General features: G+C 32.3%; 1 protein-coding gene, 2 long non-coding RNA genes and 1 pseudogene across 3 annotated transcripts; all 4 read right to left on the minus strand.

Annotated features, from left to right (window-relative positions):
- Positions 1 to 732: 732 nt before the first annotated feature.
- On the minus strand, positions 733 to 1,750 carry LOC102582400 (cytosolic sulfotransferase 12-like). The gene has a single exon (XM_006348585.2). The coding sequence runs from the start codon at positions 1,726 to 1,728 to the stop codon at positions 736 to 738; it is 993 nt and encodes a 330-aa protein (XP_006348647.1). The 5' UTR covers positions 1,729 to 1,750; the 3' UTR covers positions 733 to 735.
- Positions 1,751 to 2,721: 971 nt separating this feature from the next.
- Positions 2,722 to 3,894, minus strand: LOC107060861 (cytosolic sulfotransferase 12-like; annotated as a pseudogene).
- Positions 3,895 to 6,248: 2,354 nt separating this feature from the next.
- LOC107060862 (uncharacterized) lies at positions 6,249 to 8,187 on the minus strand. The gene is made up of 2 exons (XR_001473577.1): positions 8,036 to 8,187; positions 6,249 to 6,582 (listed from the first exon to the last, which is right to left on the minus strand). It is a non-coding gene; the product is annotated as an uncharacterized lncRNA (long non-coding RNA).
- A 132-nt stretch (positions 8,188 to 8,319) lies between these two features.
- On the minus strand, positions 8,320 to 9,594 carry LOC107060863 (uncharacterized). The gene is made up of 2 exons (XR_001473578.1): positions 9,073 to 9,594; positions 8,320 to 8,550 (listed from the first exon to the last, which is right to left on the minus strand). It is a non-coding gene; the product is annotated as an uncharacterized lncRNA (long non-coding RNA).
- Positions 9,595 to 12,412: the final 2,818 nt, after the last annotated feature.

A 12,412-nucleotide genomic window follows, 5' to 3' on the forward strand; every position in this document is an offset into this window, starting at 1 on the left:
TGATATATATATATATGGGTGGGGGTGGGGTGGGGGCGGGGCGGGGTGGGGGGTGGGAATAAAATAGTGTAAAAACTAGGTAGATGCTGATATAGTTGGTTGATGTTTGATATAAGATGATTTGTACTCATAATTAGCTTAATTTATTTAGGGTCAATTTAGTAATTTGTTAAAATGCATTATTGTTTCACTAATCCTTCAAGATATGCCTTTTGCAATCATTTGAAAAAAGAATAGCTAGAGCGATTTTTTCAGACTTGAAATTCATCTTCAAAAAAATAAAACAAAAACTTCAAAAAATCAATCTGATATATAATTAAATGGTGTTTTGAAATTTCTTTGTTGAATAAAAGTGGAAAAAATTGTATGGACAAACATAAGCATAGTAAAAAAATATATATGATGATTTGGTAGAAAGTGTTTTCTCTCGAATAAAACTCTACACAGCTCTAATTAAAATTAATCGGCTTCAATACGTATACTAGACACTTTCAAAATCGAAAAGGAAAACGATCATACTATGAAAAGCACCGTTTGCGACCAAATAAAGATATATGATTTTATACATATTTTTTCAACAATTTAAGTTGTGCACATAATTGTATCAGTACTACAACAAAACTCTTGTAGTATGTTCTTCTTACAATATTAATCTCAAATACAACTACTTCAATTCAACATTGACTTTTAAAACAATAATTGCATTCAATTGACATATAGAATCTTAATGCCTAATCAAATGTAAGAAAACTTTATTCCAGATTCTTGAAACTTTTGTTCAATAATATGATTGAGTTTCTCACTCATTTCTATGGTAAAATAGTTTTTCCAATCTCCAACTTCTCCTTTACGAAAGAACACTTTATTTTCTGCCCCAGTTGACAATTTCCCATTTGTATTCACCTCCAAGTTGCTCAAATTCTCAAAGCTACACATTCTTAATATTTCATCCATCACTCCACAATTTTCTTCCTCTATGGAAAATGGACATTCCAAATATTCAGCCAAGCGTTTAAGCTGAAGTTTGGGTTGCACTTTAATTTCTTCATACATCAAGAAAAGTACTTTATTAGGCTTTTCTATACTCTGTTTCCAATAATCCAATATGTGATTCCAAAACGGACCATAAGGGCTCACCCCCTTACAAAAAGATTCAAATATTTCTTCAATGGAATGGATATCTTTGTGATGAAGTCTTAAATTGTTTGTAAAATGCCACATAGAAATGAAAGTGTCCTTAGGATTCCGACACAAGTAAACAAGTTTGGTTTTTGAATCTTTGATAGATTTTGGCAATGAAGCAAAGGGCACATGAGTTGACAAGAGTCTAGGTGAAGTGAAAGCAGAAAAATTAGGGACATGGCCATCAACATAGAGTGTGAGTTCCATGAATGGAATAAGATCATGAGGGTTCTTGTCAAGTAAAGGGTGATTTTGTTCAAAAACGGGATGTTTCATTCGATTCACTAAAACAAATAAAAGTGATTTTAACCAAGTGGTTCCTGATTTAGGAGGTGTAACAAGGATGATATCACTATCTTGAGCTTGAAATTGTTGTTGACATGCAATCGCACCTTGGATTGTTCTTGGCGATGCCCAAAAACCTTGATAGTTATAAATATACGATCCCATCCATCCTTTTTCTTTTGGTAACACTGAGAAAAAATTCTTACACTCTTCACTTAAGCCCTCTTGATCTTGTAAGTATTTGGGAAGAGATGTTGTCATGGTTTTGAAGATTGAGTGTATATATAGAGAGAACTAGACAAGAAACTTTAAATAGAGCTCTTGTTAATTTTGTTACATTACATTAATAATGTTGTTGTTGTGGGGTCATGTTAGAAAACACTTTTTTTCGCATCTAATAATTGAACAGCAAAGTAAGAGAACTAGACAAAGCACTCTAGAGATAGCTCTTAATTAGGCATATCCATGGGTAAAATATTTAGTTAAGAAAAAAAGTACACACATCTAGTAATATAATTGTTAGTTGTCTCATGAAAATTTTTATAAGGAAAGTTTAATTGGATAAAATCTTGATTAAGGAGAAAATAGTACATCACATATTTTACTATTCTTGATTAAAATATCACTTAATATCTAGAAAATGATGCATTCTAATCTTGTATATCAATTTCTTCAATATTGAGGTCGATAATGCCTTGAAAACAAATCCGCTTGATTCTGATCACTTGAAAATAATACCTTGAAAACAAATCCGCTTGATTCTGATCACTTGAACAAATTAAACTTTTTGAACATCTATTTAATCCATCTTTTGAAGAACACGAGTGATGATTTTTTTTAAAATTACATAAGTGTTCGAATTGCTCCAAAGTTCCTAGAGACTCATTCAAACTATCTATCTAAGTTCTGAATCATTATCTAGATCTATAAGAACTTTCAAACCTCTATTTCAAGTCCATTTACCTCAAATGTTGTTTTTGATCAATTTTTTGGCCTAACATTTAGCTTTTCGTTTTCTTCTCTGATACACATTTGGATGCCTCGAGACTCATGTCACCCAGCCTCGCAAGTCAAAATTCATATTTCAAACCCATAATAAGTGTCAAAACGGTTATCGAATGGATCGTTTACAAGTCGTTCTTTAATTTGTGCCCTCTCTAAACATGAGTATATGTATAGAGTGTGGTTCCCTTTTTGTCCATGACAAAACAAAGTAATATGAATTTAATACATAATTTGTAATAATGATTAATGAACATCTAAAACAGTACCATTATATTACTAGTAGAATTTTTGTGATATATATGTTCTTGTTACGTTAATCTCAAATACGCATATCTCAAATACATGTACTCCAATATTATTTTTCAAAACACAAAATAACCCCTAATCAAATGTATGAAAATTTCAGTCCAGATCCTTGAAATTTTTGTTCAATGATATAATTGAGTTTCTCACTCATCTCTGTAGTAAAATGATTCTTCCAATCTCCAATTTCTCCTCTCCGAAAGAACACTTTATTTTCCTCTCCAGTTGACAACTTTCCAGTTGTATTCACCTCCAAATTGCTCAAATTCTTAATGCTACACATTCTTAATATTTCCTCTACAACTCCATAATTTTCTTCCTTTATAGAAAATGGACATTCCAAGAATTCAGCTAAGTGTTTAATCTGAATGTTTGGTTGTTCTTTAATTTCTTCATAAATCAAGAAAAGTACTTTGTTAGGATTTTCTATACTTGCTTTCCAATAATCTAACACGTGATCCCAAAATGAACCATAAATGCTCACACCATTGCAAAAAAGATCAAACACTTTTCCAATGGAATTGGTATCTTTGTGATGAAGTCTTAAGTTGTTTGCAAAATGCCACATGGAAATGAAAGTGTCCTAAGGATTCCTACATAAGTAAACAAGTTTGGTTTTTGAATCTTGGGCAGATTTTGGTAATGAAGCAAAGGGCAAATGAGTTGACAAGAGTCTAGGTGTGGTGAAGGATGAGAAATCAGGGACTTGTCCATCAACATAGAGTGTAAGTTCCAAGAATGGAACAAGATCATGAGGGTTCTTGATAAGTAAAGGGTGATTTTGTTCAAAAATAGGATGTTTTACTCGATTCACTAAACCAAATAAAGTGCTTTTAGCCAAGTGGTTCCTGATTTAGGAGTTGTAACAAGGATAATATCACTATCTTGAGCCTGAAATTGTTGTTGACAAGCAATCACACCTTGAATGATTCGTGGTGTTGCCCAAAAACGTTGGTAATTATAGATATGTGATGCAAGCCATCCTCTTTCTTTTGGTAGAGTTAAGAGCAATTTCGTACACTCATCACTAAGTTCATCCTCTGGTAAATAGTTGGGAGGAATTTGGGGAGAAGTTTGAGACTTTGACATTGTTTTCAAGTGGATATATGGAGTATTTCTTTTAAGTTAGTAGGATGAAATATTTACTCATTAATACATGTATATATATTAGAGCTAAATCACCAACCATGTGAGAGGCAATAATTGAGTTAGTTTGAATCCAATCCTAGGGCACGTCTAACTTTATGATTCTTATCATTTCATGGTATAAAAATAGTCTCTCAATCTTTATTAGGTAGGAGTAAGGTTTGTATACGTTTTATCTTCTCTTGGTTCATTTATGAAATTTTTACTGAATATGTTATTAAATAGTCTCTCCATCTTTATTAGATAGAAGCAAGGTTTATATACGTTTTAGCCTCTCTAGACACACTTTAGGTAGGTGCATTGCTTTTCTAATTATATTAATTATGTTATACAATGCAAGTCAATCTTTTTATTTTTCATAATAAAAGAGGCAAGTCCCCAATAAGATATGCTAAAATAATGCATGTCGATTGGTGCAAGACATTTTAATAACCAATATATTCAAGAGTAATGTGTCATAGATCTAAACTATTAGAGCTCATTTGGTAGGATGTATAAGAATAATATTGAATATGGTGTATTATGAGATTATTTCTTATCCGATGTTTGTTTGGTGTATAAAAAATAATATGGATTGCATGATTTCTAAAAGTATATATTTATTTGTAAGAATATCCTCCATAAATATGATGATAAGGTTGTGGAAAAAGAGGTATTGGAATAATACTGTTACATATTATTAGTACTAGATGGGGATGGCCATGCGTTGCACGGGGCCAACATGACTATAATAAATAATTTATTGTACAAAACTGTATAATATAATAATTATTTCTTTATATTATATGCAAAGTGTTCACCTCTAACAATCAATCCAGAGTTTGGTAGCAAAGCATTTCAAGCTGTACTATAATATCAAAAGCATTTTAAGTTGTACTATAAGGCCTCATAATTTTGGCCCTTTGTGGCTCAATTTGATTGGGTATTAACAAGTGAAGGCTTTTTATTTCCACGTGTGAGCAATTGAGATTGCTTTGGGCTAATCAAAGGCTAAGGGTAATTAGAGCTCTTTCAATATATTGAGAGATTAATAAATGAATAATTCTACTATTATACATATAAATATATTTTCAACAGTACAATCACAAAAACCAAGTTTAGGTAATTAAATTCTTTCGCTCTTGACTATATTCTTTACACCACTGCAACAAAAGAAGAGAACGGCAAAGAGGTAAAATATTAATTTAAATGAAGCATAGTAAACATACCTTAATAAACACGGCATATGTAAGGGTCATAAGTACACATATAACACAAAATATAAAATAAGAAAGCAAAAAATTAGATAAGTTAGAATGTTTAGAAAAATGTAGAGATAATTAGAAGCTTAAAACTTAACTCTTTATTTGTAGCTTCATACCATGTAGTTGGAAACAACATTTCTCAGCTGGTGTCTCCTACCTACTCGAGGTAGAGGTAAGGTCTGCGTACACTCTATCCTCATAAACCCCCTTTTCAGATCCATACCAGGTAAATGATACATATAAAACCCATTAGAAAATTAGTTACCTTAACCCTAGAATCTATTTTGCAGCAGAAAATACATGAATGCAAAAAGTTATCTAGGGATACAACATGTAGATAGTCTTTAGTTAAAATGCCAAACGTTGATGGCATCAGATATCTGTAAAAAGTCATTCCTTCAGTTAAAATGCCAAACGTTGATGGCATCAGATATCTGTTAAAAGTCATTACATTAGCCAGAAATAGATTTTAGTATTTCAATGAATATATAAATGCATAACCGAAAGCACCAAGAAGGTGTTACAATATACAAATTAAAACAGACAGACACATTATTGAAAGAGTGAGGGAGAAAAAACGTCTTTACCAGCAAGGAGAAACGACATTTGAAGCCAGAAGCAACACTCTTTCTCCCTCTTTCAGTGATGCAAATCACAAAGTTTGAAAGAGATGTCAAAAAGTTTAATGGCTAATAAGATAGGCCCAGGCAACACACCAGAATAGAACAAACACGCACCAGAAATAAGGATCAACACAGATTCTCTATTTGTATGAATGTCATCTAGATTGCTCCTAATAAAATGTCAAAAGCCTAAGTCATTTTTTTGTGTGTTCCGTTCACCCATTTTAGTATTTGCAAAGCTTGAAATTTGAGGTAGAAAATTTAAGAAGGATGAACAATGAAATTGATCAAATGATTAGAATTTCTTAGACACTTGAAGAAGAGTGTATTTGTTTTATAAGAGTATTTACGGGAGCAAATTATTTTGTTAAATTAATTAAGCAAAAATATCTTAAAAGGGAGTACGAAGCTGAAATTCACACTCTAATGACTACCATGGAAATTGCAATGGAGAGAAGAGTAAAGCGGAAGGTGTGAGAGTCAATATGAATTGGGATATTTCCTTCTCTTTTTTTGACATAAAATACGTGCTACACGTGTACAGAAAGTAGTACATATTACACACTTAAGAAAAAGTAAAAGTACACATTACACACATTAACCCTTGATAACTTCTGATCCATAAATTACTGAACAACAAGGCATCTAAAGATATCCTACCGTCTCCAGCTTTGCAACATTGACCAACAGAGACTCGTTGCTGAAGGGGCTGTCTCTTTTCTCCATATTACAAAGGCTTACACAACTGGAGGAATACGTAGTGGAGGCGTGAACGGGGAAGTCGTCACAATTGCCTGCAATGGTGAATGATGGCCCCAAAACCAGTGTCAAGCAGTCCAAGGGTTAGGTAATCAGGGTTGTCCATTCAGATGCAAAGATCAAAGATTTTTTGCACCTAAGGACACAAGTACTCAGAAAAGGGTAATCTACAAAGAAAAATGCAAAAATTAACAAGAGATATTCTCATTTTTTTTACAAATGCAGTTACTGTATTGAGTCATTTGCAATACATGCACTTGATGCTGGTTTTGGGGCCATTTGCAACAATGCAAGCAATTGCAGCGATTCTCTCTTTCTGGCCTCATTGCAGATTATGTTTTCAAGTACATCGGCGTCCATGCTAACAAGTTAGAGATGTTTTCCTTAGCTTTTGTGGGGGATAGAAACATAGGCCTCCACTACGTGCTCTCTGGTTTAATTAACTACCATTATTTTCCAATTGAACGACAAATAAGCACATATGTTAAAATTTATTAAAGCCTCTCCCCCCCCCCTCTCTCTCTCTATATATATATATATATAACAACATGATAGAATATCAACATATATATTATGTCTATTGCACAAGGGATAATCAGCCAAGCAATGTAACCAAGAACTCGAGAAGCAGGAAGAATGCACACATATTCTAGACAGTTTGGTCAGCAGAGACTTCGCATCAGATTTTTCAACCTACATGTTGAAACTGTTCGGAATCACCACAACAATATCAAAATGCCTTTATATCCCCTTTGTTCTTCTCCAGAATCAAGATCTTTTATACACTTGAGAGTTGAGAATATCAAAAGGCTAGAGGATTATATTTCCACACATATTTTTTGACATCTAGTTTTTAACATATAGCTAATTTTAATTTAAAAATACAAAACAACATGTGATAAAGTTGTTTTTCATTGCTTTTAAAGGCAAAAAAAATAATTAAAGTGCTGACAGGTAAAGCTATTTTCAACAACCAAACAATTCATTCAGATCCTTTTTAGTTATGGAAGCTATTAAAGTAATTCTAGATAGATTTGAGTTCTCAGTAATGAATTTGCAGGTTAAGAGCTTCATATAGCTGACATCATTCCATACCCTATATATGTTATGTATTCCTGAAAGAGACAGATGCACAATCGAAAAGATAGTAATACTTGATCAAATGCATAATGTCTTATGTTGCAAATTCAAGATAAATATCAGTCTTCAGACAAAGAGTAGTAAAAAATTACCCTATGGATATAACTTAATAGTTTAACCTATTTTAGTCATGCTAATAACCTTATTTTCCAGGTTACAAACTTAATGTTACCTTAAATGGCTCAAAAAACTATTTTCACCATTGGTGTATATAGATTGAATTCTTGAATAATAGGATCATTTGGTCAGTACTAATTCATGTATCCATAGAGAGTGTTTTACATTTCATTAAAGTCATCTAATTATGTGACACACCACACATCTATAGCAGGCAAAACAAAGGCATACCTGAAATTGAGATTGAATCAAGTAAGATCCTAGCTTCCTGGAGGAGGGATCACCACGCTTACTTCCAGCTGAAAGTGAGAGATTTAATAATAGGCAAAAATACCCACCAGCTCTTGCCGTAGTGCTGGGCATTGCAGGTGCAATCAAAGCCTCACTCCATATGACAAACCAGGAGTACTCTTCCCCAACCACTTAACAAAGTATGTGGCAATTCGATGTGTTGTGTAGACTACAGTAAAAGACACATCATATGCACAAATTCAAATATAAGAATCTTAAAAATGGAGCAAAACATTACTAATTTGACGACGATAACAACAACATACGAAATCAGCAATGTGCCCATGTGTGCGTTTCAGAAGTGTAGAAATCAGCAATTAGAAGAGATTTCATACGAAATAAAATAGAGTAGAGGGTGCAATACTTCGACAAGGAACTGGATATTTTTAAATAGCATGTGATTCTCATCTAAATAAGCTTCATTATCGAATTTACTGTGTTGTTTCTCCTACAATCTGTCCAACAATCTAGCGGAACAAAATACATTGATCAAAATGACAAGGATTGGATGAGGTCAACAACTCTAAGGAGGAAACAATAGAAGTATTTGGTTTAAAACTAAAAGACATCCTTTTAGTCGAGAAAAGACTCAGTCTTATTTAATAGTTGAAAAATTCCCTTCTAGTTAGCTAGTCAAACCTCATTGTTCATCAGAAAAACTCAAGAGTATGCACATGCCCCTCTGTTATGTTTCCACTTAAATACTTTCCCCAACTTTGGGTCGACGTTAGAGTTGAAACTCGTGACATGAACGTCCCTCACTATAAATATACTCAAACAGTAGCGAAAATTTGAATTCTAGAGGTTATTAGACTAATCCTAGTATTTATAAAACTTATTATACTTCTATTATCAAAGTGACTTTCTTTCATAGCACTAAAAGACAGCAAAAACTTTCGCAGATTCACGCAACAATAAAAAGTAAAGCCGAGGTATGGAAGAATTTACAGAAGTTTATAAGAAGCAAATAAACAAACCTGTCAATTCGTGGCAAAACATTTTCGGATCTGATATTTCCCTAAACGATAAACCCTGTTCAAGCAAAACAAGTTTTGGAAAATTACAATTAAGTAACAAAAGAAAGCCATCATGAATGAGTAAGATCCTACAGTACTAATATGCATTCACTGAAGTTAGTTCTTTTTTTTTTTCTCAAGTTTAATGTGAAAGACCAACTCAACACTAGGTCTCAAAATTGAATTGCACCTTTTTAGCTTCTTCATTAAACAATACTTTCTCACACCTTACTCCTTGAAAAGCAACTCAAGACATAATTCATAGACATTTTGGAACAATGTCCATGACTTCATTTTTATATTGATAATGCTAAAATACACTCTTTAACATCACACACAAGGTAACTATTCATAAATTAGACTTCTTGTAGCCTCCTTATAAACTTGAAATGGAATACCTGTACAATTATAAAGTAATGATTAGGTGTTAGTACTTGTATTTGAAACAACAAAGATGCAAAATACATAGACAACAAATATTTTTCAAAGTGCAGAGTAAAGGAAAAAAAGGAGCAGGTTGACATTCGAGCAATATGTGTAAATAAACAGTTAAGCAAATCTAGTGAGCTACCAGATTTGAATATTCAGTTGTCTAGATGTTGATATGCATATGACTACTATGCCAATCTTTGAGATTCTAGGGATTAAATGTTGAACAACTTCTTCTTCAGATTCTTATTTTATAAGTTATGTTGATCTTAAGTCGAGCTCTTAGTTTCGATTTCGCTTTCCATAGCTAAAATGATCTTCTTTAGTGTGTGCTTTAGTTGTTGTTCTTGATGAGTTCGGACTGGCTAGTTTAGATTAAAGATGTGATTTGTTCGTAATCTAATCTTTGGACCCTTTCCATTTACCTTTTGTTTGTTATCATGCTTTGGCTGACTGGAGTGTATCCTCTTTAGTCCGTTTACTATTTTATCCTCACATGCCGTTTGAATTCATGCTATAAAACTGATGGTTTCCTCCCTTCCATCTACCCTGTTTGAATGCATATAATTAGAAATATAAGTTGTGCTCTTTAATATTGGGTTGCTTGGTCTGAAAATGCTATTTTGAGCTTGTTGACTCTAAAGTTACTCATTTACCATGTTGCAAAAGTTTGTTCTCTGTTTTTGCCAAAAGTTGTTTATTTTTAAAATTTATCTGTCTTGTTGGAAGTACAATACTGATAGAAGCATGCATAGGTTTTCTTTCAAGTTTGCTTTAGTTATATTCCTTTAATATCTTGGTCTATGTGTGTCTTAGCTTGACGTCTGCTTTTGGATAATAGTTTAGAGAAGAAAGCTTGTGTTGCAATGTTGTTATTTTCAGGTTCTTTAAAGTTCACAAAAAGAAGTGTTCATTAGATTTTAAGCCTTTTTTTTTTAGTTCTCTGGATATTTTAGATTAGACAAAATATTTTTAGAGTGAAAATTTGTTATTTCTTGTTTAAATTTCAATGCTTTCCCTTTGTTATTTGTGGCTGATTGTAATAAAGTTTACTTTAATGTCTAAACACCAACGTGTTTCCAAACCATGATCAAGTGAAGGATTTGATTTCTATGTGTTCACATCCATGTCTATGATAGTGTTCACTGTTTTATTTTGTTTTATGTCATTTTGTATCATTCTGTCTATTGCTAATAAATATTGCATGATTTCCTTTCGTCTAATTGCTAAATTTCAGTTTATGTGTTTTGTCTTTTATTTTATTTATTTCTTATGTTGGTTTAATTGTTATGACTTTTTGAAGTATTTTCCTTTAGTATTTTCGTATGTTAGATTAGAATATTAATCTCTTTTTTTTCTTTCTTTTCTTGCACATGAACTCTCTCCGAATGAGTCCAATGGACCCCCCTCTCTTGCATTCTCTTCTTTTTGAGTCAAACCTCCACCAAGTTACGAAAGGGAAGCCGATATATTGGGTTGAGACCCCAAAACCAGCAGCAACAGCAGCTCAAAAGAGCTGAAACAAAAGGGTTTTTCCGTTCAAATTGGCCGAAATTTGAACAGCTGAAATGAGGCAGAATTGCAGCAGCTTTGAAGGGCTGAAACTCACATTTTTCAGACTTAAAAAAGTTCAAAAATGGCGCCAGCAGCAGCAGCTAAGAAACTCACATGTTTCGCACTTTATTTTCCTTATATTGTGATTTTGTGATATTTGCTTTTAACTTCTAACATTTATTTCTAACATTTATTTTATCTAACTTAGGTGAATCCTTGGAAGTTTTTATATAACTCTTCTATTTCATTAGTTGTTTACCTTAAGTATTTAAATTTTCAAAACTCTTGCAAGTTAGGCAACTTAAGCTGTTAGACTAACTTGAGAATTATCATATTCTTTCATAGTTAGTAATTAGCTTTGGATCCATGTTTATGAGTTTGAACTAACTATTTAGTTCAAATTTTTGAATAGGATAAAATTGTTAAGTTTCTTAAAATAAATTAGTTGTCTTTTAATTTAACTTAGGACTTTGCATGAATGACTTGAGGATTCTTTATAACCTTTCATAGTCATTAAACAAGGTTCTTTATTCCATATTTATGAGTTTAAATTAATTGTATAAGTTCAAAATTTGACTATGGATAAATTTTTAAGTTAGGATTATTTTTGAGATTTCACAAGTTTCAAAAGATTTTTATTTAAGTTTCAAAATAGATATTTTAACCCTTTTTTAAAAAATTAGCCAAACTTTTCAATCCGTCGGTCAACCACATGTTAGCGGATTCTCTAAGATGCCTAAACCCTTCCTTGGAGAATTATTTGAACCCTTACCCGACTCTGGTTTATTAAAGATTTTACTTCAAAATTACCTTTTAAATGGTTTTCTTAATTTTACCCTAAAAATTAAGTGGCGACTTCCAAATTACCCATTTTCCCAAAAAAAACTTAACAAAATTGCCAAAGTTGCGAAAATGGTTTCGAAACCTTAGTTTTCGAAATCGGGTCGTAACAACCATAAATCTGAATTAATAATGAAATGGAGCCCACTTGTACAGTAGGAATTAAATTGTTGTTCGTATAATCAATTAGTGTTGTGTTCAATTTGGACAGCTTTCGGTACAATTTTTTAATGTTGTGTTCGTCCCAACAATGTGGTCTGTGCTATAATATAAATGGTATGTTTTGGGGCTAATAACCGAGTTTTTGAAGCGATTGTATGCGTGGATAAAGGAATAAGTTTTTTTTTATCACAAACCTGTACTTTCTTTGACGCTATTTAAGGCATAATAAGACTACCCACATACAACATTTTTGAAATATTTCATGTTATCAATTATCATGATTTATAGTATTTTTACGCAATTTTTAAATATAAAA

This window comes from Solanum tuberosum, unplaced genomic scaffold (genome assembly GCF_000226075.1).
Source record: "Solanum tuberosum cultivar DM 1-3 516 R44 unplaced genomic scaffold, SolTub_3.0 scf00103, whole genome shotgun sequence".
NCBI lineage: Eukaryota > Viridiplantae > Streptophyta > Magnoliopsida > Solanales > Solanaceae > Solanum > Solanum tuberosum.